The sequence below is a fragment of the Podarcis raffonei genome, chromosome 2 (genome assembly GCF_027172205.1).
Source record: "Podarcis raffonei isolate rPodRaf1 chromosome 2, rPodRaf1.pri, whole genome shotgun sequence".
Taxonomy (NCBI): Eukaryota; Metazoa; Chordata; class Lepidosauria; order Squamata; family Lacertidae; genus Podarcis; species Podarcis raffonei.
In genome coordinates, this window is record NC_070603.1 from 32,538,503 (window position 1) to 32,565,533 (window position 27,031).

A 27,031-nucleotide genomic window follows, 5' to 3' on the forward strand; every position below is an offset into this window, starting at 1 on the left:
CGTCTTGCAGGATAGCTTCAGTTTTTTAATATCGTGACCTCTCTACCCAATGCTGCTTAAAGGCAGAATTATTAGCAAATATAAGAGAGCTCAGAATTAAGATGCCAGACCTTCCGGAAACTTGTTTTTCTGACTTTTTTATTGCTATCCTCATCTTTAGCCCACTATGGTCCCCACAGCAAATTGCAATAAAAACAACAATTATCTTCAATTTGAATGACACCGAACATTTCAAGCTCTGGCCTTGCATGGGAAAGAATGTGAATTTAGGCCTTGTATTACATTGGGGTCTTGTTGACAGCATTCAAATGTACATTGCATTGTTTACTAAGTGATCACAATAAGATATAGCCTCGTTAACAGCCTAAGATAACTGAAAATCCAAATAAATTCAGGGTAAGTGTGCAGAAGACTATAGCGTCAGGACACTACAGTGTTTAGTTGTTTCTCTCTGGATCCCACATTATGTAATGTAGCAGTCTGTGAGGGGACTGTAGCCACAGTGGTGAATGACTACACCATTGTTGTCAGAACATGAGTCTGCCTAAGTAAATGGGTAACATCACAAAAATTACTACATAACAACTTACATTGTTGCCTAAAGCACTTGAAAACAGCCTTCACTTGCCTGATAGGGGCAACAGAAAAAGATGAGAGTCACCATTTAAGAAACAGCAGGGAGGAAATGGGGGGGGGGAATCCCGCAAATAATCTTTTTTAAAAGTTCCATATACAGTGGTACCTCTGGTTACATACGCTTCAGGTTACAAACGCTTCAGGTTACAGACTCCGCTAACCCAGAAATAGTGCTTCAGGTTAAGAACTTTGCTTCAGGATAAGAACAGAAATCGGGCTCTGGCGGCACGGCGGCAGCAGTGGTGCTAAAGTGGTGCTTCAGTTTAAGAACAGTTTCAGGTTAAGTACGGACCTCCGGAACGAATTAAGTACTTAACCCGAGGTACCACTGTAAACTAAAAGAGCTAAGTGATTTTTAATTTAAATTTCATTGGTCCAGTTCACAGTCTTCACTTATTTAGGAAACAAATTAATATTTACAGGAAGCATTTAATTAGCTGATATTGTTTAGGGGTCTGCAACCCACGGCTCCGGAGCCGCATGTGGCTCTTTTACACCTTTGCCGTGGGTCCGGGGCGGATACTAGCGAGGGGAGGAGGCGCATTGTGTGCCCCGACACTCCCCACTGTGGCCGGCGCTGTACTGGCTGTGACGTCGCATGGGGGCGGTGCGTGCGTTAGTCACGCACCGTCCCGACGTCACCTTCCCGCCCACCCACCCGCTACATTGTAAGGGGCATGTACGCTGGTCACTGCATTGAAAGGGGGCATGTACGCTGGTCACTGTTTTGAAGGGGAGTGAAGAACACACACACAAAAAGGTAACTTGTTAATTTAACGTTTATTTCTATGAGGAGGAGTAATTCTGAGGGGTCAAACAAAGAAATAATAAAAAAGTGACAAAAAAGTTATTTTTATAATGACGAGTTTTGCGGCTCCCAGGTTTTTTTTCTTCGGAAACGGGTCCAAGTGGCTCTTTTTGTCTTAAAGGTTGCAGACCCCTGGTTTATGGAAATAGCACATTGCTTCGCCTGTTTAGGTATCCTATTTATTCTAGCTTCGGTAGGCCTTTCAGCCAATGTTCCTCTCAGAAGATCAGCAGGCTGACATGACCCTACTTTTAAGGCACGCTAAAGTTCCATCAAGTGACTTTATCCCACCCTCTATTTTTAAATCCAGGTTGCCAAGGGCTGTGGGAAGACTAGACCATCTATAGGCAACTTAAATTGAAACTAGTACTTGGTTGTCAAATATATCACTTACAGAGGAAATTATCCTGGTGTGGTTAAGGACTGGGTATGCAATCCCTACCCATCAGTACCCACTGTTGCCTGGGGCTGCAATGGTGCAAAAACGTGGTTACAAAGCACAGATCCACACGGATTCTCAGGATTTTTGCATTGGGCTACCCCAAACTCACTGTCAAATCACATGTCTGTGGCCACAGCATGAAGCACAAAAATGATACATCCACTGTTTCATTCAGATTTTTTTTTTCTTGTTTTCCTCCTCTAAAAACTATGTGCGTGTTATGGTCAGGTGCGTGTTATCGAGCGAAAAATACGGTAATCACTGTACTTGTGTGCCAATGCAACCAGAATTGTGGTCAAGAACACTGCAGCCTGTTTGTTCACCTAACTCTGTATGTGGCTTAATGATTTCTTCCTTCACTTCCACTGTGGGCAAAAATTAAAAATGGATCTGAGACTTTACTTTTAGTCCACAAAGCAGAAACAATGTTCCCAGGGTTGTGTTCTGAGGCTCCTGGTTCTGCATCAGGGAAAATTATGCGGCAGTATGTAACCCTAAACACATACGGTAGGTCATGCTGCAACTGTGTTTGGAAAGAAGGGGTGCTTCTTTAAAGAGTACCTGATGTACCCAGAAACTGATAAACATACTCCCCTGCCCACATGCAAGCCTGCCCTGTAACACCCAAGTCGTATGACTATTCACCCTATAAAGGACAATGAACAAATGTTGCAGTCACCAGAGCAATAGCTACAGTCCCTTAAGGCTGAAAGCAAACATCGAAATTAACATAGGTGCAGGCATGTGGGATATAGGTGACAGGTGGCTTATATTTTCTCTTGCACAATAAACACTAATTCATAAATGGTCCCCCTTGTTATTTATTAAAGTGTAAGTCACTGCTCTGAAGAAAGCTGAGTTTATTTTGCATCCACAAGGGAGAATTGGGATGCTGCAATCAGCTGCTTTAGAATTTTAATAAATAAAAATAGCAAGAGTATTTCCCCACCTTATCAAAGCCATTGGGTGGTGGTGGTGGTGGGAAGTATATGTACCCCAACATTGTAAGCTGTTTTCCTTTTCAAATGCACCCAATTTGCTGGTTGTATGAGATGAGGGGAACTTGCCAAAGGCATACTGAGACTCAATTAAGGCAGACAGCTGCCCGACTATTGGTTTTTGTGCCTATGTATGTATGTGGTTACTTATTTACCCGTCCTTCAAGAACAGCCCGGAGTGTCAAACACACAAACTAAAAACAACTAAAAACAGTTCCAACATGTAGGATAACAAGCCTCATATAACTAACATGCTTAAGTCAAATTAATGCATGAAGGGGTTAGTACCATAGAGTAAGCTGTCCTGCCAGGCTTAACTATGCCACGTCAACTCACTTTGGGAGGAAATAGGTAATCAAGCCTATTGGTGTAGCTTCTCAGTCTACCTGAGAAGCTCAGTTTGTGAAGAAATCTAAGCTGCTTGCTCCAGCTCAGCTGCATGGCTCTCACAAGCCTCTCTCTTACGTTGCTCTACCAATAATTTATGAACTGTTAGCTTAGTTACAAACTGGGTAAGTTTTGGTGCCTGTGCAACTTTTCTGACTGTGTCAATTTTCCAGCAGCTTACTAAGATCACCCTATTGTTAGAGGGATTAAGTACTTCTCTAAGAGGACACGACATAACAATTAAGGAGGCAGGAATTTTGGCTCACCTCCACACAGGAGCTACTTCAGATGAGCTGACCTCTTTTGAGGACAAGCAATCCACACCAGCTGTAAATCTTTTAACTCCAACGCTAACACCGGCTTTCTGAAGTCAAGCAACAAGCTTCCACTGAGATCAGTCCTAGTATTTTAATACAACAAAGTAACACTGCAAATATCCCTTTACACCAAGGAAGATGGGGAAAGAAAAGGACAGTTACTCATTCATTAGATTGTATTCCATAGATCTTGAATAGTATGAGAAACTCCCTGGTACTCAGCAAACCTGGAGATGGCTGCTCATCTTTAAAAGTACCATCATACCCAGTATGCTGCTCAGTGTGGTGTAGTGGTTAAGAGCGGTAGACTCGTAATCTGGTGAACCGGGTTCGCGTCTCCGCTCCTCCACATGCAGCTGCTGGGTGACCTTGGGCTAGTCACACTTCTTTGAAGTCTCTCAGCCCCACACACCTCACAGAGTGTTTGTTGTGGGGGAGGAAGGGAAAGGAGAATGTTAGCCGCTTTGAGACTCCTTCGGGTAGTGATAAAGCGGGATATCAAATCCAAACTCCAAACTCTTCTTCAGAAGGAATCAAGTTTCATTATCAGGGAGGAGGGATACCTAGTGCAGCTCAAGGGGGTGAACCATCATAAAATATACTTGAGATGCCTCCAAAGAACAAATACAGGGAATCACAGCCATTAGAGGGAACCTCTACTGAGAATCAGCTAAATAGCCTAAGGGCATGTTCAGCGCAATTGGCAAATACCACAATATTTCTTAAGAAGTTTGGAGCTGACAATATTAACTTGAACAATAAAGGTAAAGGACCCCTGGTTGGTTAAGTCCAGTCAAAGATGACTATAGGACTGCAGAACTCAGCTTGCTTCAGGCCGAAAGAGCCGTTGTTTATCCACAGCTTTCCAGGACTAAACCGCTTCTGGTGCAACTGAACACTGTGACAGAAGCCAGAGTGCACGGAAACACCATTTACCTTCCCACCACAGTGGTATCTATTTATCTACTTGCACTGGCGTGCTTTCGAACTGCTAGGTTGGCAGAAGCTGGGACAGAGCAACGGGAGCTCACCCCATCACGGGGATTCAAACCGCTGACGTTCTGATCGGCAAGCCCAAGAGGCTCGGTGGTTTAGACCACAGCACCACCTGCAACTACAGCGCCACCTGCGATGTGACTCTGGACAGCTTTTGCTAAGAAAAAGAAAAAAGGGAAGGAGGGGGGGGAAAACATTCCCACTCTTAGTAAGAGACTTGGAAGAACATCCAAACCATGAACTGACAAGGATTGCCTTGAAGCCCAAAGAGCACTTATTACTGCAGCCTGCCTTTTTAGACGGTCAAAAGGAGCCACAGTGCACCTGTGGCGCAATGGATCAGTGCATCTGGCTGTTAACCAGAAGGTTGGTGGTTTGAGCACATCCGCTTGATGCCACTATCCCTGATTTCTTTCTGTTCTAAATTCCCCCCCCCCCCCCGGTATATCAATTATGAAACAATTTTACATTTCATATGTTCCTGTTCCAAGGCTACCACAGGAGTTTTATTCTGTGCCTGCCATTAGAAAGACCTACTTTGAACCTAGACATAAATTTGTGCTAACTGGTGCATCTTATAAGTGTACAGATTCAGGGTTTTATACATATTCAAAACTAGTGTAAAACATTTACCATTCATAGGATCATTTGCTGCATCCCAACATAGGGGCACACACTTTTTATGCACTAAGTACAAGCATAGCAAGCTACAATCCAAGAGGCAGGGTTTTTTAAAATCAATTACTACATAGGAGTGCCTTCCATTTAGGAACCTTGGAGCAGCTCTCCCCAAGTTTCTCAGTGCCCTTTAACAGCTGCTGACTTGATATTGTCAAACAAATTCTGTGCCTAGGGCTGGCCCACATCCACACCAATTTACTTATGATATACCAAAAATACGTTCTGATACAAAAGTTTTATTTGCCAATTTTAAAACCACACACAGTTTAAAAACAGGCAGGTCAAATCTGTAGAGGTGTCTCCAATGCAGCCTTTTAAGGCCAGCCCTTCTGGCTCAGTCTTTGAAGTCTTTCGAACACAGGATGAAAAGCTTTTCGTTGCATCCTTTTATTTCCATTACAGGATATTTCCCTGAGAAAGACATTTTTCCTTAGGTAAGACTTGTCTGTCGTTTAAGAACAGGTCTGTGGAGTCAACTGTTGTGTTCTGGAAGCAGATTATTTCTTTGGCCTGAGGAGACAAGAGGCTGGGAAGCACAACCAGGAGGAGTCTCCATGCCTCACGCTACACCATCAATAGCTTCTTTGAGCAATATAGTCTCCTCCACCTCTCCTTTCTGTGCTGTCACTTCAATATTCTCCAGACTGGACTGGCCATTCTTCCATGAAAGGGACTTCTCATATTTGGTTTTAAAAAGCAGACCATGACCTGCAGGGGGGGGGGGAGGGAAATGGTAAATGTGCCTGGGTTAATTAGCAGCTAAAGTGCAGCCATTAGAGAAAGAAACACTCTTTAAGAGAATGAGGGGTTAAGCAGAGAACTAAAAAAAATAAAAATCTTCCAACATGTATCAAGTGATATTACATAATTACCATCAGCCAATGACTTTTTTTTTTAAGTGGAATAAAGTTATAGCTTAGAAAAGGAATCGCCAACCTTTTTGGGCCAGCGGGCACATGTTTGATTTTGGGAAAGTGCTATGCAACACCAGTCATAAAATGGCTGCCATGGTGTGGGTGGGATGGGATGGGGGATGTCGTAACACAAAATTAAGGAGAGTACAGTGACTGCTGCTTCCCTGCTCCCTGGACGACCTCAGGTTTACCATAGGAAGTCAGCTACCTTCTGCTGGTTCTGATTGTAGAGATTATACAATGCAGTGGTACCTCGGGTTACATACGCTTCAGGTTACATACACTTCAGGTTACAGACTCCGCTAACCCAGAAATAGTACCTTGGGTTAAGAACTTTGCTTCAGGATGAGAACAGAAATCGTGCTCCGGCGGCGCGGCAGCAGCAGCAGGAGGCCCCATTAGCTAAAGTGGTGCTTCAGGTTAAGAACAGTTTCAGGTTAAGAACAGACCTCTGGAACAAATTAAGTACTTAACCCGAGGTACCACTGTATTGATCTCTCTCTCACCCCCCATGCTGTTCCTATCTAAGAATAGCAGGGAGCTTTCCCCATTACCATGTATACTACTCTCATGTGCACATACACACATATACCTCATGCATGTGGACTCAGACACACACATACTTTTTCTCTCACTCATTCATATACACACACTTCATGTATACCTCTCTCTCTCTCTCTCTCTCACACACACACACACACACACAGAGAGAGAGAGAGAGAGAGATATCACATTCATAGCTCTCCTTGCTCTCGCTCTCTCTTACATAAACTCTCCTCCCTCTCGCTCTCCCATACATCTCCCCTCTCTCCCATACATGGGTGTCCATAGGAATTATTCTCTCAGACATGGGGAGAAGGAAGCAAAGTAAAACACTGAAAAGGTCCAGAAGGCTAATTTCTAACTAAAAAAATTGAGAAGAATGGTGTGTTCACATTTTGTATCATATCACAAGTTCTAAAAATGCTAGAGACTTTCTTTAAAAAAATGAAAGCTGGGAATCTGGGGATTATGATTCATCTCAGGGGCACCAAATAAGACCTTTGCTGGCACAATGGTCCCATAGGCATCAGTCCTTGGCTTAGGCTTTAACACAGGGTTGAGGAAACCCATTTTTCCATTAAGGAATGCCTTTCCTCAGGGGTAATCAGTGAGAGACGGGCCTATGTCAAAAGTGGCCAAGGTCTATGGAAAAGAGGAAATGTAATGTTTCAATGGTTCACCATAACTTGACTTAAACAATCAATGCTCAGCTAGCTATTATGAACATTTTAAAAAGCAGCTCAAGAAAACCCCATTCCTTACATTTATTTGGTTAATTCACAAGTGCCAGCACAACATCAATAAGTATGCTGCTTTACTTAAAAACCAAATCAGTCAGGATTTGAAATCTATACTCTGTTATTTTTTTAAAAAATGCTCTAGTATTCTGGAAAACTGAACTGGGTTTCGCTTACCTGGACAATCTGCTGTCTCTCTAAAAGCCCTTTTCTTACAGCAGCCTCGGCACAGATTAAATACACATTTGTTACCCTGGGAAGAGAGACAAACTAATTAGCTCAAAGTTTACATATTCATCCCAAGTTGCCAGTGAACATGTGGCATTGTAGATAAAGTGCTTTGTCAGGGTTGATTTGGGGTATGAAAGGCATTTCAAACCCCAAAGGTTTCTCAGAATATTTTTTGGTAATAGATTTTCCCTTTCGTAAGAAAAAAGGACCCAACCCCAAGTTGCATGTGTTGTGTGCCCTATTAAAGAGGACAAGGCTGGCTTTATGGGACTTAAATGAGGTGTGTGCATGAGCTGCAAGTAATCCATTTAAACTGCTTAAATACTGCCCAGGCCCTTCTGAAACCTTTAGAAGCACAGCCTGGTCATATAGGTTGAGAAAACCACATATCAGCAGCATGTTTTCTAGGTAGTTTCCTGTCTCTCCTTGATCCCTTCTGGCACACCTCCAAACCTCTAGGAAAGTGACGAAGAGGACACACCAGCAATGAAAAAGGCCAGTGAGTTTATCTGTATGCAAGGAAGGGATCATCATTATAAGTGTACATGGAGGAGGAGAAAACCTTATAGAGGAATACGCAAATATACAGAGGAACGCGAGTGACTAAGGTCAGCAGTACACCAGTGTGGGAGATCCTGGGCATGTATGGAATGTGAGCCGTGTGTGTAAAGGCGAGAAGTATGTAACAATGTAAGGAGTGAGGGGTACATGTGTATATGCAAGTGTATGGTGAGAAGTGTGTGTCTTGAGGATGCATGAATGAACAGGCAGAGCAAAAATCACAAGTGGCTATTAACCTGCAATATTACTTGGATCACTACAGGGTGCCAACCAAGCCTGATCCTCTCCATGATTTCACTTCAACTGAATTATTTTAAGGAAAAAAATTCAATTTGGGATGCAAAAAAAAGAAAAAGAAAAAAATGCTGAACACATATAGATTAACACTCTAAACAGCTACCTTATTTAAATAACCAAACACAGAAATTAATGATGTAATAAAATCACTCCATGGAACATACGCATGTTCCTAGAAGTGTACATAAAAATTATATGAGCACTACCTGCACTTTCAGACACTTACATAACTCACAGTAAAGTAAGTTGTCTCCATCAGCCATTAGGGATATTCATTCAGCAGGAGACAACACAGGTATGAACTCACTGACAAACCAACTACTAAGAATGCTCTTTCAGGAGAGATAGGGTACATCAGTTAAAACTACTTAGTTCTTTTAAACTTCTCACTGGGGTGGTTTTTTTTTTTGCCATTTTAACTATGACAGAGCCCTTTGCTCAAGGAAGGGTTATAGTACATGTAATTTTACCCAGGGATTTAATGATTAATGTATGAATTACATTACAGGGAGAATTAGAAGGAGCAAACCAAATGAAGACAGACCTACCTTTGGGTTTCCACACTGATCACACTTTGCATATTTAGCTGAAAGGAGGAAAAAAGACTTTTTAAAAAAGTTTTAGTCATTTCAAACTGCTGCTGATGTGCAGAGGAAGAGCATTTTTCTCCATCTTGGGTATTGACAATGTTTACATCATTTTCAAAAAAATCTACAGGAGAAGAAGCTCAACAACAACAACAACGAAGGGTTGTATTCAACACAGCATTAAGTAGTGCTTTGCACAAGCAGAACGACTTATGCTGAGCAACTGGATTTTGCCCTCCTCTCCTCCCCCTGCCTCCTAAATCTGTTCTGGGGTTCCTCCCAATCCTAAAAGAACACACAGTTTTCAGAGGATGCACATGTGTTCAGAAGGAATAAACCTGGAGGCATTCCCTCCTGAATAAGAAGGGAATGCCCCTTCTAAAATGGCACTTGCAATTTGCAGTTTTTAAAAAATCCTTATATTAAAAGAAACTGGTAATAAGAAAATAAAATGGGCCGCCCAATTAGTCAGAAACACATCTTATGTTGGTTAAAGGGATTACTATCCATTTCCCATAGGCTAAATATTGCAGCCCCGTAGACTTACGTTTTAAGGATGGATCAAAGCTTTTATTAGGATTTCTCAATTTCTTCTTTTGCTTGTTCTTTGAGAGACCGTCCGAGTTCCCATCATCCTCATCCTCCAAAGCTCGTTTACCCCGGGTGCTTCCTTCCATGCCACTAGTGCCATTTTCCTTGCACACCTCCTTGGGCCTGTGATGGTTCAACACCAGAGCATTTAAAACAAAAGCCAATCATTAGTTTTTTTGCTAACCCCACGGTTATAGAAGTCTGTAAATGGCACGGGCACCTTAAAAATAATAAAAGCAAAGATAATGCTATGCTATGAAAGAATGTGCAATCATAAAATGGCTAGTTGCTGACTGGGGGAAGCAAGTAGGAACTAACACTCATAGAGAGCCAGATAAGATCATGCAAACTATTCTTGGGAACAGTAATTTCATCAGGCACCTAAAGTTCCAACACATTGGAACATCCCATTCCACAGCCCAGTCCTCTCCAAGAGAGAATGTAAACAAAGACTTTAGATTTGGGTTGAGGAGCCTATGGCCTTCAAGATGCTAAAATAAAGGGTTTTCAGTGCTGCTCTAGTAAATAAAAAGATGACAGCTGCAGCACATTACTGCCTAGCACCCAGGCATAATAAAGCAACGTGACTATGTGTGATTGATGTTGGTATCCATCTGTCTTGGGAGACAATGGAGGAGTGTGTCTTTGAGGGCGAGTTCAAACTGTTGGAAGGTTACAGCGCCTGCTGTGGCCGGAGAGACTGATACGGGAGAGACATGTTTTGTTGCAGCAGGGGCAGATGAAGGCGTACGGTTGTGCTGCTGCAGATGCACCATGCCGTTTCTTCTCTCTGCTCTCCTCCCAGCAGTCATTCCTCCTCTGGTCACTACTATGGATGCATGACCTGACTGTCTGTCTCCAGGCAATGAGACATGTTTAACCTGTGTAACACAACTTAGGTTAAACATGTCTCATTGCCTGGAGACAGACAGTCAGGTCATGCATCCATAGGGCTGTGTGTGCGGTCCTCAAATCTTGAGTAAGTAAGCTTCCAGAGTAGGGAAGCATGCATATCCTCTACATGGCCTCTACATGTTGTAGGGAGAGGATAAGTATTCAGAAGGAAAGGGAATAAAGTGCCCAAGCATTTGCAATGAGCCCCCATCACCTCGCTCCTTTTTGTTGCAAGGCAGGGTGTAAGAGAATGCAACAGTGGTTTGCTAAGCTATAATTCAAAGACCATAAATAATCCTTAGGGTAGAAGAATGTGTGCTGTATGCATTGCACAAGCTTTGTTTTGGGTTAACGCTTAGCGACTCACCCAGGCCTGACATATGGCTGACAAATCCAATGGAAGAAAGGCAATCCTCCTTTTGGCTTCTCGTCTTCCTTCAAATTGGCTATTTCTTCCTGTGGAGAAATGATTGAGTAATGACAAATTCAGCCACAAGTTAATGTCCTCAATTCACAGGGAGAACAAACATGGAGATGAAAACAATAATAATGAAAATGATAATAATGGTGATAATAATAATAATAATAATAATAATAATAATAATAATAATAATAATAAAAACCACCTGTGAACTTAGCAAACTCATTCTGAAAATAGTGCTGTCCCTCTCTCAAAGATATAAGACAGGCAGTAGAGGGCAGTATGGTGATTAAGAGAGTCAACACATCTGGTTGGCCAAGTGAGGGAGCCTAAGAGTCTCTTCCCCAAGCAGAATTAGGCTTGCCCCGACAACGTAAAACTTCTTCTGATACCTGGCAATGCAACTTCAGCTCTCTATTGACAGCCACAAGTCCCTCCAGGGTCTTCACTTTTGCCAGCTCATCACGCAGGTGCTGGTGAACTTGCAACCTGAGGGGGACAAACACTCTTGAGACATTCTATTCTATTCACTCTCTAAGGACTAATATGTACAGAAGATAGATGCAAACAAGTGGAGCACAGATTTCTAGTTATGCCATATGCTATAAAAACAGTGAATATCAAGCTCTCAGCCCTCTCAACAGCACAAACAGGGCCATAAACAGCAGAATCACTCACGTGTGATGCCAGAGCTTGAAGAGATGAGCCCTGACATAGGACAGTGGGCAAGGATACTGCTGTACTATTTCCAGATATTCCTCAGCCATTTCCCAGACTACAGGGTTTCTTCCTTCAAACAAAGCTGGGTTATGGAGATTGCCCTCTAAAAAAAGGGGGGTGGGACCAGAGGAAAGTTTTCAGTATTTTGTTATTGACTGATAAAACACATGAGATTTCCAAACCACAGTTTGTCCAATGATGCAATTATACAGGCAAGGGGTGCTTAACCTTTTCCCAAATGACAATTATCCCCTGCCAATGACCACAAGTTGTTCTCTGCTCTTTTCCAGTTTCTTTTTTTGGGAGATTTGCAGGGATTAATCTGTAAGTATGGGAACTTACTGCTCCCAACAGTAAATTCTTCCTTTTAAATGAACTTGTATTTGTGCTCCTTATGCACTACCTGGACCTCTAGTGATAGATCTTATAAGCTTGGACAACTTTCTTAACAGTATTACTTACATAGGCCAATGCATAAACAACCCTTTTATCATCCATTTGTTGTGCCCAGGTTTGCACATAAACATTTGCTTCCTCCATTTATTAAATTAACCTTATTATTTTTCCAGGTAAGTATCCCAACTGTTAACCAAGGTCAGCCCTATTCTAATGAATGATTGGCCTCTCTACTGAAACTTCTAAAATTTACTCTAGCTAAGTAACCTTCATGAATTCCAAGCTGTTTACATTAATGTTCACAAAGTGGCATAAAAAAAGCAACAGCAGCAACAGCACATAACTATAGTTGGAGCAAGATTACTCAGTATCATTTGAATCTGGGCTGTGTTATAAAATATCTAAACAAACTTACAGTGGTACCTCGCAAGACGAAATTAATTCGTTCCGGGAGTTTTTTCTTCTTGCGAGTTTTTTGTCTTGCGAAGCACGGTTTCCCATAGGAATGCATTGAAAATCAATTAATGCGTTCCTATGGAAACCGCTTGCTGGGCTGGTGGTGCGGAGAAGGGCTTTTCTCCCCACCGCAAACCTTCAGGACAGGTCTGGGAACAGAGGGGAAGGCGTGCTGCGCTTCTCCTCTGTTCCCGGAGCTTGCGGGGCTTGCGGTGAGGAGAAGGGCTTTCCTCCCCACCGCCAACATTCAGAACAGCATTCTGAATGTTGGCGGTGGGAAGGAAAACCCTCCTCCCACCGCAAGTCTTCAGGACAGGTCCGGGAACAGAGGGGAAGGCGTGCAGCGCTTCTCCTCTGTTCCCGGGGCTTGCGGTGGGAGGAAGGTTTTTCCTCCCCACCACCAACATTAAGAACAGCATTCTGAATGTTGGCGGTGGGAAGGAAAACCCTCCTCCCACTGCAAGTCTTCAGGACAGGTCCGGGAACAGAGGGGAAGGCGCGTTGCGCTTCTCCTCTGTCCCCGGACCTGTTCTGAAGGCTGGCGGTCCACCGCCAGCCTTCAGAACAGCCATCCAAAGGCTGGCACGGGGAGAAGGGCTCTCCGCCCCACCACCAGCCTTCGGAGAAGCCTTCCGAAGGCTGGCGGCGGGAGGAGGTCTCTCCGCCCCACCGCCAGCCTTCGGAGCTGCCTTCCGAAGGCTGGCGGCGGGAGGAGGTCTCTCCGCCCCACCGCCAGCCTTCGGAGCAGCCTTCCGAAGCCTGGCGGGGGAGGAGGTCTCTCTGCCCCACCGCCAGCCTTCGGAGGAGGTCCGAGGACAGTGGGGAAGATGCGCTGCGCTTCCCCGCTGTCCCCGGAGATTTCCCTATGGGCTTTCATCTTGCGAAGGAAGCCCATAGGGAAATTCGTCTGGCGAAGCACCTCGAAAAACAGAAAACTCTTTCTTCTTGCGAGTTTTCCGTCTTGCGAGGCACTCGTCTTGCGAGGTACCACTGTATTACACAATTATCCAGGAGGAGCAGCTCTCTCTTCCTACCTGCGCTCATGACACCTTGAACTCCTGTCTTCTGAATGCACTGTTCCACATCACTGAGGTACTGAATGTTTCCATTTGCAAACACAGGGATGTTTACAGCCTTTCTATGACAGCAGACAGAAACGCAAAAGCAACAATCAAAGAAATGCACAAATAAAACTAAAACAGAAAGCAAACTCAAGACCATCTGGAAACAAAACACATTTTAATGCTGTTAAAGCAACATACATAATACCCCTCCCCTCAGATGTATGTATCTCACCCCACAGCCAAAGGTTTAGGTTAGGAAAACGGCCTCCCCAACACCTTGCAAGCTGTAGTTCCCTTACCTCACGGCCTGTATGTGCTCCCAGGAGGCCACGCCAGCAAGAGGCCCCTTCTGTTCTTTTGTGCGACCGTGGACAGTCAGCAGCTGGAACAGAGTTGTATTTGTTTTTCAATGCAGGTAAGACGAACACATAGCTTTGGTACATTTGCTTTGCTGCAGCATATGAAATATGCTAGGATTCCTTGCTTCCGGTATATCACATGTTGGCTTGGGATTCTGATTTATGGGGAATCCTCCCATTTCAGCTAAATTATCTATGGTTACCAGGGCCGTGTCTTTATAAATCATACATAGAGCTCTTTTATTTCAGACATTGCAAATTGTGGACAAGATGGATTGTTTCAAGAAGTGGCAGAGAGATATTTCAAGATTTGTCTGGCAGGGCAAGAAGCCTAGAATAAAATTTAAAATATTAACAGATGCAAAGGAAAGAGGTGGGTTTGCCTTGCCAGACTTTAAACTTTATTATGAATCAGCAGCTTTCTGCTGGCTTAAGGACTGGCTACTTCTTGAAAACACAGACATTTTGGATTTGGAAGGTTTTAACAATGTATTTGGATGGCATGCATACTTGTGGTATGATAAGATTAAAGCGCATAAAGCATTTAAAAACCATATTGTTAGGAAAGCATTGTTTAATGTTTGGATAAGATACAAGGATTTATTGGAAAATAAAACCCCAAGGTGGCTGTCACTGATGGAAGCGAAAGCTCAGAAAAAGCTCAATATGGAGGCTAAATGGCCGTAATATTGGGAAATTTTAGAACAAGATGGAGATAGACTTAAATTGCAGAGTTTTGAGAAATTAAAGAATAAAGTGCGAGATTGGCTCCATTACTATCAGATAATGGAGGCATACAATTTGGATAAGAAAATTGGCTTCCAGGTGGAAAAATCAAAATTAGAAACAGAATTGTTAGAACCTAAAACAAAGAATTTGTCAAGAATGTATAACTTGCTGTTGAAATGGAATACTCAGGATGAAACGGTTAAATCTGCTATGATAAAATGGGCACAAGATGTTGGACATAATATCATGTTTGCAGACTGGGAAAAGTTGTGGAACACCGGTATGAAATTCACGGCATGTAATGCCCTAAGAGAGAATATTATGAAAATGATTTACAGGTGGTACATGACCCCAGTCAAGCTTGCAAAAATCTATCACTTGCCCGATAATAAATGTTGGAAATGTAAGGAAAATGAAGGCACATTTTTTCACCTTTGGTGGACGTGCCCAAGGATTAAGGCTTTCTGGGAGATGATATATAATGAATTGAAAAAGGTATTTAAATATACCCTACTGAAGAAACCAGAGGCCTTTTTCCTGGGCATAGTTGACCAATTGGTGTTAAAGAAGGATAGAACTTTTTTTATGTATGCCACAACAGCAGCAAGAATACTTATTGCAAAATATTGGAAGACACAAGATTTACCCACTTTGGAAGAATGGCAGATGAAGGTGATGGACTATATGGAATTGGCGGAAATGACCGGCAGGATTCGAGACCAGGGAGAAGAGTCAGTGGAGGAAGATTGGAAGAAATTTAAAGATTATTTACAGAGATACTGTAAAATTAAGGAATTTTAGAATAATGTTGGATTGGAACTAAGTGGTTTCTAGCTGTGATGGGCTAAAAGAATATGAAAAAATGGGTTTATATAAGTAAAAATCTAAGAGCGTAATAATTTAAGAATGAGATCTGGGTAGCAAAAAGAGGGAAAGAAATTGTTGAATTAATAACTTGAACTTGGAATACAAAAAAGGGTGGTATGAGGAGGTCCTAGAAACAAGTAAATGAAAAATAAGGAGATGGAAAGATTGATTGTTTTTAATAATTTTTGTTGGTTATTTTTTCTTTTTTGTTGTTTTTTCTTTTTGTTTTTTGTAAGGTAAAATCCTTAATAAAAATTATTATAAAAAAATAAATATAAATCATACATAGAGCTCATCTTGTAAGCCTTATCCCGGATTAATTTGAATCAATAATGAAACTTTGATATGGGACTACAGCTTCTTCTAAATATACAGTTAGAGCAAGAGCACTGTTGGGAATCTCTCCTGCTCCTTTCCATTTTGATCGTTCAGCAATCTTCTCTTTTCTAATATGTTACTGGCTCTTTTCACAGGAGAAAACAGTATGTCTCCAGCTGGTTGAAAAACAACAACCAAAGTCAGGAAAGCTGGGCAGGATTCGACTAATGAGTACTGTCAGTGGAAGCCCATGCAAGGACTTCCCCTTGTGAAATGGGGCTTCTCCCCCTCCCCCAGAAATTGGCTTTGAGGAGGGGGCAAAATCCAGAGCAGCGGGGGCAGGAAGAAGGGGGTTCATTCTGTCTGGCAATCTGAAATAATTGCCTTGATAGAACAACCAACATAAATGTGACATTGGATCCCTCCCTGAATTTTTATTTCTAACTTTGTCAAAAAATACTTTGACTTATTTTTAAAAAAATATCACTGAGTTACTGTATATATATGTTTGAATGAAGAATATTAGAGCTTGCAACAAAACAGGAACAGCCAGCTTCTTACTTGACAACCAGCCTCCTCCAGCAACTGGGCATATTTCACAGTCTTGCCAATTTCTGGGAAAACACGGATTTTGCACGTGATGGGAACAGAGAGCTTCTCATTAGCCAACACAACTGGAAAACAGACAAAGATAACAGTTGTGAAATTGGTTGAAGTCAAAAGATCATGGGCCGTATCCAATGGTTATGAAAGGCGGCGGCAAGCCCATGCAACCTCCCCGCTGCAGACCATTTTACTAGCCAAAGAGATTATTCAGAGGGACAGCTTGTGCTGTGTGACACAGAACTGTATCTGAAGGGTAGGGTGGAAGGGCCTAAAATGGGGTGGATGAAATTTGCACACAGTGCAGTTCTGCTGGCACAAGATTGCTCCACCACATTTAGGACACTTCCTTCTCTTGCACTGCAATACTGTGCAACACATCCCAACACTGTTCAGAAGCTTTGGGGGATATAGGGGCAGGCCAAGGGAAAGTCTGAGATGCAAGTTGTCTTCTCTGGCAGCTTCTAATGCAGCACCCCCTTCCACCCAATGTACTGCTTATACTATATTATCTGCCAGGCATGGGCAGAAGGTAGATGGGACCTACTGGTAGATCTCTTGAGCAATTTGCAGTAGATTCTGATTTGCAGCAAGGATTCTGACTCCCAATTGTTTGACAATACTAACCATCCGCTTCCAAATAAGGCTAGTGAAATGACAAGCGCTTGGAGGGAGAACTAGAAGTAACGATATGGAGTAAAAAAACCCAAAATGGTATTTCCTCAAAGCCACGAAATACTGAACCCTACTATGCATATTTTCCACAGAAGTGTGTTCATACTGCTTAAAGCATCAATTCTTCCTACATATATCTATCCAGACCCTGAAATCTGAGATTCTCTATCAGCTGCCCCCACCAGCAGGTGGTTAGGGGCAAAAGGGCCTTTTCAGTAGTGACTCCCTGGCTATGGAATGCTATCCCTTGATAGGCCTGCCAGGCACTTCCTTCAATATCTTTACAGCACCAGGCAAATATCTTTTCATTTTCCCAAGCCTTTTAAATGAAGCTGTGGTCCTAATTTTGTTTAGCTATGTGATTTTTATTCTCTGCTCTCTCTGATTTTAATCTGCTGTAGTTTTAATGCTTTTAAAAATTCTACATTTAATGGCTTATTTCTTTTTTTGTAAGCAGCCCAAAGAACTGTGTTATAGGGCAGCTTTTAAATAATATTAGGGGATTCCTTTTCATTCCCCCCCCCTTCTCAACAGCTTTACTTTCCTTTTTTCACTTCTTTGATACATTAATGAACAATGCACCTCAACTGACCTCTAAAATTGCTGCCTCCTTTTTAAATTTAAAAATTAAAGAATGCACACTGTGTATGTATAGTTGTTATATTTACATCCTGTCTTTCCTCCACAAAACTCTTTTTTTTTTTTAGTTTCACAACAATCTGCTAAAGTAGATTAAGAGCAACTTGCCAAAGACCATCTATTATGCGTCATAACTGATTGGGATTCCCAGGTTCAAGCACAACAGTCAAATGACAATGCTACAGGTTAGACAGGATATTAGAACAAACTAGATTAAGTTGCGTTCCAGCCTGCCAAGCTCAGTTTTGGTTGCTTCAGAGCTTTTTCTGGTCGCCAACTCCTGAAACTGGATTAGGCTTCAGAGTCTGTTCCTGTGTGTGTGACAACCTCCCAAAAGCAATGTGCTGATAATCCCATTGATATACAGGTGACAGCTCCATTTACACCTACATGATTATTTTCAGAGCCACTGAACACGAGGTTGCAAATTCCACATTTTATACTCCAAATCATAAGCAGAGACCATGTTTGTGTGCTTCAACATAGCTGCAAATTTGTGAACAGCTGGAAACTTGCAAAAAAATGAGACAGGCCGCAAATAGTATACAATGAACCATCCTATCCTGTGTCAAGGAACAAAATTAATGCCCTGTTTGGTGCATGACAAGTCCTGCAGGATCAGGTTTAAGGTGCTGGTTTTAACCTTCAAAGCCCTATACGGCCTAGGACCCTCGTACCTACGGGACCGCCTCTCCTGGTATGTCCCACAGAGGAACTTACGGTCTTCAAATAAAAACATTTTGAAGGTCCCAGGCCACAGAGAGGTTAGGCTGGTCTCAACTAGAGCCAGGGCTTTTTCGGCTGTGGCTCCGACCTGGTGGAACACTCTGTCACAAGAGACTAGGGCCCTGCAGGACTTGACATCTTTCCGCAGGGCCTGCAAGACCGAGCTGTTCCACCAGGCCTTTGGTCAGGGTGCAGCCTGACTGCCTCCTTTGGCAATCTTTACAGAACTTTAGTTTATGGTTGCCATCAATTTTGATTTTAATTAATTTTTATAATGTTTTTAGAATGTTGTACTATTTTAGTGTTGTTAGCCGCCCTGAGCCCGGCTTCGGCTGGGGAGGGCGGGATATAAATAAAATTTATTATTATTATTATTATTATTATTATTATTATTATTAGCTCCAAAGACAATCCCTTGCATTTTTTATTTATTCTGCTCTTCTCCTACTCAAGAGCATCATGGACTTACTCATCTTCTGAAGAAGCTTCCATTCCTCCTGCAAGAATGCTCCATAGTGACCTACATACAAACACACACACAAAGAAAAACCACCCATAAAATCACAGCCTAGTAGAGACACATTGATAGGAAAGTTTTTGACATAAAACAGGTAAGTGTAGATGAAAACTATAACTGCAGACCCACAGTAATGTTTCTGCTTAGGCAGGGAAAGGGAAACATAACGTTGTTTTTTCAAAATGTATTTAGAAAATAAACATAGCAACAAACTATTATCTCACTCTTTATGCCAGAACTGCAAGGATTTGAAATTTGCAGCACATAGTTATAATGACATTCATATTCTGCTCACACCAACTAGAGTTCCTAGAAGCCTGGTCTGTCCTTCCATTACCTGACTACAGAATCTGCTTTCTTTGTTTCCTAAATAGTCTTTTAAATTAGAGAAATATAAGAAGCTTAAATTATAAGGTGCCAGCAGGTTGTTACATGAGACAGCACTTAAACTTTATGAGAGGTTTAAAATGCATATACCATTAAGGACTGATTCAGAGTCTGCTGCACAAATCAAGCCTGCAACCCTAAACACACTCACTGGATGGTAATTCATGTTCAACGTCTGAGTAAACATTTTTAAGACTGGACTGTAAGGTTTCACAAATTAATCCAGATTAGAATTGCTCAAGAGCATTTAGTAATGCCATGCTATGCACTTTTACTAAGATGCAAATCCTACTGTGTTTAATGGGGCTTCCGCCCATGTAAGTGTGAACAGCATTGCCATCCAAATTATTTAAGGTTTTGGTTTGCACATACCTCTTTTTGCAATCATTTGAGGACACCCCAAATTCAAGTCAATAGCATCACAGTAATCTTGAGCCAACAAGGCAGCCTGGACAAACACTTCTGGGTCATTGGCACAGAACTGTGAATCATAGAATCATAGAATTGAAACAGGCATACAAGCCAAAGAATAAGTGAGAGGCAACTTTAACACCCAACTATGACAATACATTTATAAAACAAAACAACAATTTATTTATACCCCACCCATTTGGCTGGGTTTCCCCAGCCACTCTGGGCAGCTTCCAACAGAATATTAAACAGAATAAAACTTCAAACATTAAAAACTTCCCTAAACAGGGCTGCCTTCAGATGTCTCCTAAAAGTCAGATAGTTGTTTATTTCCTTGACATCTGGTGGGAGGGTGTTCCACAGGGTGGGTGCTACCACCAAGAAGGCAGAATCCAGTGGTCCTTGGGAGGGCATCCTTGGGGACCACAGGAATTTGCAATTTCTTTGTCAATAGACAGAGATGAAGGTGCACCCACAGAGGCCTCCTAACTAAAACCCCTCCTCTGCTCTTGGTGCTCTGAGAGGCCAAAAAGGAGGCATTCTGGAATGGGGGATCAGGGGAGGCACCAGATCTGCTAGAATCAAAACCTGACACACCCCTAGAACAAGGAACACATGCCAGCCCTGAAGTTGGTGTGATAATCCACTGAGAACAAAGGGAAGGAATTATTTTCTTTTTAAGTCAAGGCGAAGGGGAGGGGAAGACACAGCTCCTGCTTTCTGCCATGAGCACAGCAGGGCTTGGATTGGGCAGTCCTTTTGTCTCGACTTGCATTCCATGACCCAGAAGGGGAGTTTGGCTTGCTAGACATGCATCTTTTGGCCTTAAGGTTATGGCAATTATTATTCTACAATAGCTGTTGTAACACTATCTATTTTAAAGCCATTTCTTCCAAAAGCCACCATTAAAGGACAGCATAAAAATATAAAGCAAAATTATGTGATAGCTATTACCTGCACAATCAAAGGTCTATCTTCAGGGCACACATCACAATACAAGTTTTCTTTACGGTAATTGGCATCTCTGACAAAGACCTGAGCATGCAGCATAGGGGTATAACACAGCTGGGCTCCATGGCGGCGACTTAACAGTCTCCAAGCCAGTTCACTCTGATCCACCATGGGAGCAACCACAAAACGGGCACCTTTCAGTGTGTTTCTCCAGAACTCAAAGCCCTCAAGTTTGGGCATCTTCCTTTGACTGGAAGAAAACGGAAACAAAAGGTTCTCTAATAGATTCTAGTAAGTAAGCAAAAGTTTATATGGCTTTTAGCTTTGTTCCATACACAGCTCTCTGCAGTAAGCATGCTAAAAATGCACAAAACATTTGGGGAACCCTTCCTTCCCCCCCAAAAAAAAACCCACACAAAAGAAAACAATGCAAGAAGAATAAATGTTTGTAGAGCCCTGTAATGTGCAATTCAGATACTTGCAAGTCTCTTCTATGTTCTTCTAGGACTAGGTGATTGTTAGTGAAGAGCAAGAGCAAATAAGAGTTTTTACAGGATTACACAGTATCCCATATTTTGGAATATCTTGCATTTACTATTTGTCTTTTTATATTTTATGATCATCATTTGATGATTCTGTGAACATCAGTGTGAGCTGTCTGATACTACAGTATTGCAAAAAAAGGATTCATAACATCACAGCAACACTCATTTTGATATTTTTATCTGATCTATTGTAACAATTGCATTACTGTACATTAGCAAGCCCATGCTCAAAAGTGATGTTATATTAAGACACTACTATACAAATAGCACCAACACTTTCATCTTCTTATCCTTAGATCATTCACGTGGGGAAAGTATTGCAAGAAAAAGGGGCTGTGGACCAAAGCTTCAAGGTAAGTGATAGTCATACCACTCCCTCTGTCCTATGAAGGCTGGGGATACCCACCTGCTGCCTCACATCAGTCCAGTCCAGAGCTGACAAATATGTACATGCCAAAAGTTTGGCCAAACTGTGGCTTAGACAGGCCACAGAGGGACAGCCCGGGACAGCCGCCCCAAAAACATCCCACTCTGCCACTGATTCCCTCCTCCTCAGCCTACTATTTTGCTAAGTCCAAAACAGCAGCATTGGGGGGAAGCACAATGGTGGCAAAGGAGCCACCCCAGCTGTCCCTTTGCGGCTCACCTGTCTCTCCTCACCCCTGCTGTTCTGTCACCATGGTGCCAGCATTTAAGTTCCAACTAAACTGCAGTGAGGCACAGAGGGCTAGGAGTTTAAGCAGGGGATTGCAAGTACTTTGATTTGCTTAGAGCAAGCAGATTGCTCGGTTTGCCTACTTTGTTGTGATTACAGCTTTATCAACTTGCTTAAACACCATACCGAAAGCACATTTTGGTGGAGGCAAGGCTATTGCCAGTGTGTCTTAGTCTCTCTCTCTTTTGTCAACTGTTCATTTTAATGCAAGTTGTTTTAAACTGCTTTTATTCATCATTTAAACGTGTCTTGTAAACCACTAAGGAGGTCTTATTACAAGCAAGCGGCAAAAAATACAAAGGAATAAATGAAAATGCAAAAAAACCCCAAAACCCTGCAGTGGAGGCTCCCCCATCCCAACCAGGTAGGTTTGCATGTTCTTAAGGTCAGATAAATAAAAGAAGGAAGAGCAGCTGTTCTATGGCGCTAGTAATATACCCCCCCACACCCTTTGCAATAGAGCAACAGGGGCCGGTTCCGCGCTCCTTTCTAGGCTGGCATTATCCTGGGAGAAAAGGAGCTGCGCTGAAGAAGGCGAGGCACCTGCCCGGCGGAGGACCTTCCGGGGCCATAAGGCTTTTCCTGCCTCTCGGCTCTAAAGCGCGCCCAGCCCAGCGCTGCTCAAACAGGGCGGCCGCCCTCGAGGACTTAGGCCGGGAGCCGCGCCCTCCCGCCTACCCGCCTGCCTGCCAGAGTACACGGCCCCCTCGCCCGAACCTTCCGCTCTCTCCCGCCCCGGTACCTGGTTCCTACTGAGGCAGAGCCCCGGGCAGGGCGCTGAGACAGCCGGACGGCGCCTCCGCCATCCCACTCCGACCGGCACAGCGGCGGTGCAACTTCAAACTGGGCTCCTTCGGAAACGGAGGCGCGGGCGGAAAGGAGCCGCGCGGAAACCCGGGCCCTCCCGGCCTCCCCCTAGCGGACAGGTTCGCCCATACTAGGAAGCGCCTTATGCGCATTTAAAGCTCTCACAACGACAGCGGGGCGGGCAGCGAGGTTTCTTTGAGTTAGTAGAATACCCCGGGGCAAAAAACACCAGAGAATTGTTCAACACAAGGAGAGGTGTGTGTGTGTGTGGGAAGTTATTGGGTTGTTGTTTTTATTTTGATTTATATATACACCTGATGTTAGCCTCCCTGAGCCTGGTCTTGGCTGGGGAGGGCGGGGTATAAATAAAATAAAATAATTTATACACACACACACCACCCTGAGATCTTCGGGTATAGGGTGGTATATTAATTCAGTTAATAATGATAATAAAAAAGAAAGGGAAAGGACCCCTGGACGGTTAAATACAGTCAAAGGCCACTACGGGGTTGTGGCGCTCATCTTGCTTTCAGGCCAAGGGAGCCAGCATTTGTCCACAGACAGTTTTTCCGGGTCATGTGGCCAGCATGACTAAACCACTACTGGTGCATGGAAACACCATTTACCTTTCTGCCGCAGCGCTACCTATTTATCTACTTGCACTGGTATGCTTTTGAACTGCTAGGTTGGCATGAACTGACTGTTGCGGGGATTCAAACTACCGGCCTTCTGATTGGCAAGCCCAAGAGGCTCAGTGGTTTAGACCACAGCACCACCTGCATCCCTGCAATAATGATAATAAGGCATGTAGTACTGTAGGAAAATTGTGGTTTTGTTCCCTTCGACACTGGTTGCAATAATAGCACAGAGTGGAATGCGGCTGCATGGGGTAGCTAGGGCAAGGGCCAAACTCTCCCCACCCTTTCCTGGGTTGTGAGATTATGCCTTTGCATGCTGTCTATGAATTTAGGCATGTGCATATGTGTGTGTGTACTATTTATTTACACCCCACCTTTGAGTCAAGGGCAGAACTGAGAATTACTAGAGATAAAAGGACTGCCGCTGTTCAGCACCTCTCTCAAGCGCTCCTCTGCTCTCCCAAAAGGTGTAGTCACACTTACTCTATTACTAAGTGATGAGGTCATTGTATTGTGCATTTTCTTGTCCCTATCAGCAGCAGTCAGTAAGTGGGAAATGCATGATGTGGCAGCATTGTGCTATGGGTGAGAGATACCGGTACTATATGTAAGATGGGACTGTTGGAGAACTCAACACAGGGATTCCACTTCCTGTACTGGCCCTGTGTTTTCATTTGGCTCCTAGTGTAGGCCTTCCTGGTCATAAGTACACGATTTCATGTAGGTGAATCAGTTGTCAAGTTTGTGTTCCAATTTATAACAGTTTGTAAGCAACTTTTACAGACTTGTTAAGAGCTACTGGTTTTCATTGTGTCCTAATCTTGTTTACATTTTAACAATGAAAAATGTACTGTTAGTGGCTTTCTTGTATTTGTTTCCATATAATGAGGAGAGAAGAAACCATTTGTGGTGGTTTTCTGCAATGTGAAAGTCTGTGGACTGACTTGAACTGACCAAGCAGGAGCCCATGAGGACGGATGAGGCTCGGTGGAAGGAGAGGTGCTCCCCATTTATATGGAGGTTATGTTCCAAGGCACCACGCATATTAGTGAAATTGTGTATAATTGAAACCCATTGGAAAAGTCTTAAAACACTCCATTTCACTCTGCTCTGCCCTGCCCCCACCCGTTCCACCTCCATCCTTTTTGTAACATTCTAGTGACGTCTTTATGTTGTTTCTGGGTCACTTCCGGGCAATGCTTTTTTTCTAAAAGATGTTTAGGGGTACTCTCATTCCATCTGAGACTTGGGAAACACCATGACAGGAAATGAGGCCGCCATCAGGGGTAGCAACGGAACTGACAATTCACCGTGCTAGAGAAGAAACTATTTTAAAAAACGTTTTTAGTTTCTTCTCCTGTTAGATTCACAAAATGTTTAGGGGTATGCATCCCCCTGCATCCCCCAAGAAAAAAAGCACTGCTTCCGGGTATATAGTCGCTCACATAGTGAACATGCGTAAACAGGGGGCTGCCTGTACTCAGTCAGTCAGGCTCCAGGGGTCAGCAAACTTTTTTAGCAGGGGGCCGGACTACTGTCCCTCAGACCTTGTGGTGGGCCGGACTATATTTTTTTTGGGGGGGAAGAACGAATTCCTATGCCCCACAAATAACCCAGAGATGCATTTTAAATAAAAGGATACGTTCTACTCATGTAAAAACACGTCCATGGGCCAGATTTAGAAGGCAATTGGTGCTGGATCTGGCCCCCAGGTCTTAGTTTGCCTACCCATGGGCTAGCCAGTAGGGCCAGGCAGTTACTGCAAGACCTTGGATAGTTCCGAGCAGACAAATTGCATCCACTGAGCCCTTATGTATTCCTCGTGGCTTTTACCCTTCTCAGACTCTACCCATTTCATGAGACCTAAGAACCTTAACGAGCATAGCACCAGTGGCGTAGCGTGGGGGGTGCAGGGGGGCCGGCCGCACTGGGCGCAACATCTGGGGGTTAGGGTTAAGGGGCGCAAATCCACGGGTTAGGGGGCGCAAATTACTTGCCTTGCCCCGGGTGCTGACAACCCACGCTACGCCACTGCATAGCACTCTGCCTCCCTGTTAGATCCTGCCTGGTGTGTTGCCTGTGGTGATAAGCAGGCACTGGGGAGCGTGAGATTCCTAGCGTAGAGAGAGCAGGAACCTCAGAGGAACCTGGCTTTTTTGGGGGGGGATCCTTGTTCAGGAATATGTGATTCAAGGGGCTCCCAACTGACAGGATCAGGCTCCAGCTTGGTCTTGGGGCCTTCATGACTTGTGGTGCTGACTCTTCTTCTCTTCCTTCTCTGGGTCAGTGTCAACAGGTGGCAGCATTGCTCAATTTTGTATAAGCAAAATAAACGCACACACTTAAAACATGCAAGGGTAGTATCAAATGCTAGCTGTTGGCACAGCTAGATATGATCAGATATGTTCATCACAGTAAACTAATGGGAGCTAAGATGCAATACAGACTCCGGTAAGTTGTTTATTTAAGCAGACTCCACTCAACATGGGACAACTTAAAAGTTTACATGGGACATGGTAAAGCTTTAGACATTCCTGAATTAATAGCTTTTGTTTTGAAATAAATAATGCAAGAACTTTTATCTTTCTTTCCCCCAAACATCTCAGTGCAAGTATGCATTCTGTATCCCAATGTTACAACTAGCAGCCTGAACATTTGCTTAAGAATTGCCGTAAGTAATGCTCTCTAATAATAATAATAAAAACACTAAACCCTTCTGGTTTAATTACTGCAAATTGGCTCCTTTATATAATGACTAATGATCAGTGTGGATTCAAGGCTGTCTCAGCTATTAAGTAGGCTTAGGCTGCAATCTTATACAGCAACCTGGGAGCAAATCCTCATGAACTCAGTGCGGGATAAATTTTACATGTTGGAATCCACCGCTAAGGAATCTGGAGCGAGCTGTAAAATCACACTCTTTCCCCCAGTCCTTCCCATTGCACACATAACTAAACCTGTCCCTTTAAGCATGCTTTCTTCACTTTTACTTTGAATATTTTAAAAAATAAAAACAATGTGTTTATAGTGCTTGGGAGAACTTTTTGTTGTTCTGAAAAGTATAGAAATGCTTAAACAACCAATTAGGACACTCCAAACCTAAGCCCTTGAAAACATGCCCTAGCCTTAATTCAGAAGTATATATTTCATTTCTGTCGATAGACATTTCTCTTCAGAAGAGAGGCATCTTAGACTATAATTTAGGATGACTGCACATATGTGTGGGGTGGGCGGGAGTGGTGGTGTCAAAATGGCAAGTACCACGCCTAATGTATGTTCATTCCTTTCTTTTGAAGGTTAGAGCAGTGCTTACATGGGTAGGAGCTCCCTCGCCAAATTTGGGATTGAGTGCAAATTAGTTTTCTAGCCGTTGTTGGACTAAAACTCTCATCATCCCTAGCTAGCAGGACCAGTGGTCAGGGATGGGGATTGTAGTCCAAAAACAGCTGGAGATCCAAGGTTGGGGA

The 27,031-nt window shown here is 43.2% G+C and overlaps 1 protein-coding gene across 4 annotated transcripts; it reads right to left on the minus strand.

Moving 5' to 3' along the window:
* Positions 1-5,481: 5,481 nt before the first annotated feature.
* Positions 5,482-22,987, minus strand: DUS1L (dihydrouridine synthase 1 like). Of its 4 annotated transcripts, none has more exons than XM_053375697.1 (14): positions 22,862-22,987; positions 20,863-21,109; positions 19,870-19,978; positions 19,063-19,113; positions 16,512-16,624; positions 13,977-14,059; positions 13,648-13,751; positions 11,720-11,864; positions 11,434-11,530; positions 10,988-11,076; positions 9,683-9,849; positions 9,097-9,134; positions 7,637-7,712; positions 5,482-5,973 (listed from the first exon to the last, which is right to left on the minus strand). In XM_053375697.1, the coding sequence occupies exons 2-14, from the start codon at positions 21,097-21,099 to the stop codon at positions 5,825-5,827; spliced, it is 1,458 nt and encodes a 485-aa protein (XP_053231672.1). In that variant the 5' UTR covers positions 21,100-21,109; positions 22,862-22,987; the 3' UTR covers positions 5,482-5,824. The 4 variants fall into 4 exon arrangements, with proteins under 4 accessions (XP_053231672.1, XP_053231674.1, XP_053231673.1 ...); XM_053375699.1 differs by lacking the exon at positions 22,862-22,987 and adding an exon at positions 22,568-22,651; XM_053375698.1 differs by lacking the exon at positions 22,862-22,987 and adding an exon at positions 21,811-22,366.
* Between the last annotated feature and the right edge of the window lie 4,044 nt (positions 22,988-27,031).

What these genes read in the sequence shown, in the direction of transcription:
- DUS1L (XM_053375697.1), bottom strand. Translation starts at nt 21,099, where the DNA reads ATGCCCAAACTTGAGGGCTTTGAGTTCTGGAGAAACACACTGAAAGGT. An exon ending in TCAAATGATTGCAAAAAGAG is followed by an intron (nt 19,114 to 19,869) that starts GTATGTGCAAAC and finishes GTTTGTATGTAG; the next exon opens with GTCACTATGGAGCATTCTTG. An exon ending in GAAGCTTCTTCAGAAGATGA is followed by an intron (nt 16,625 to 19,062) that starts GTAAGTCCATGA and finishes TCTGTTTTCCAG; the next exon opens with TTGTGTTGGCTAATGAGAAG.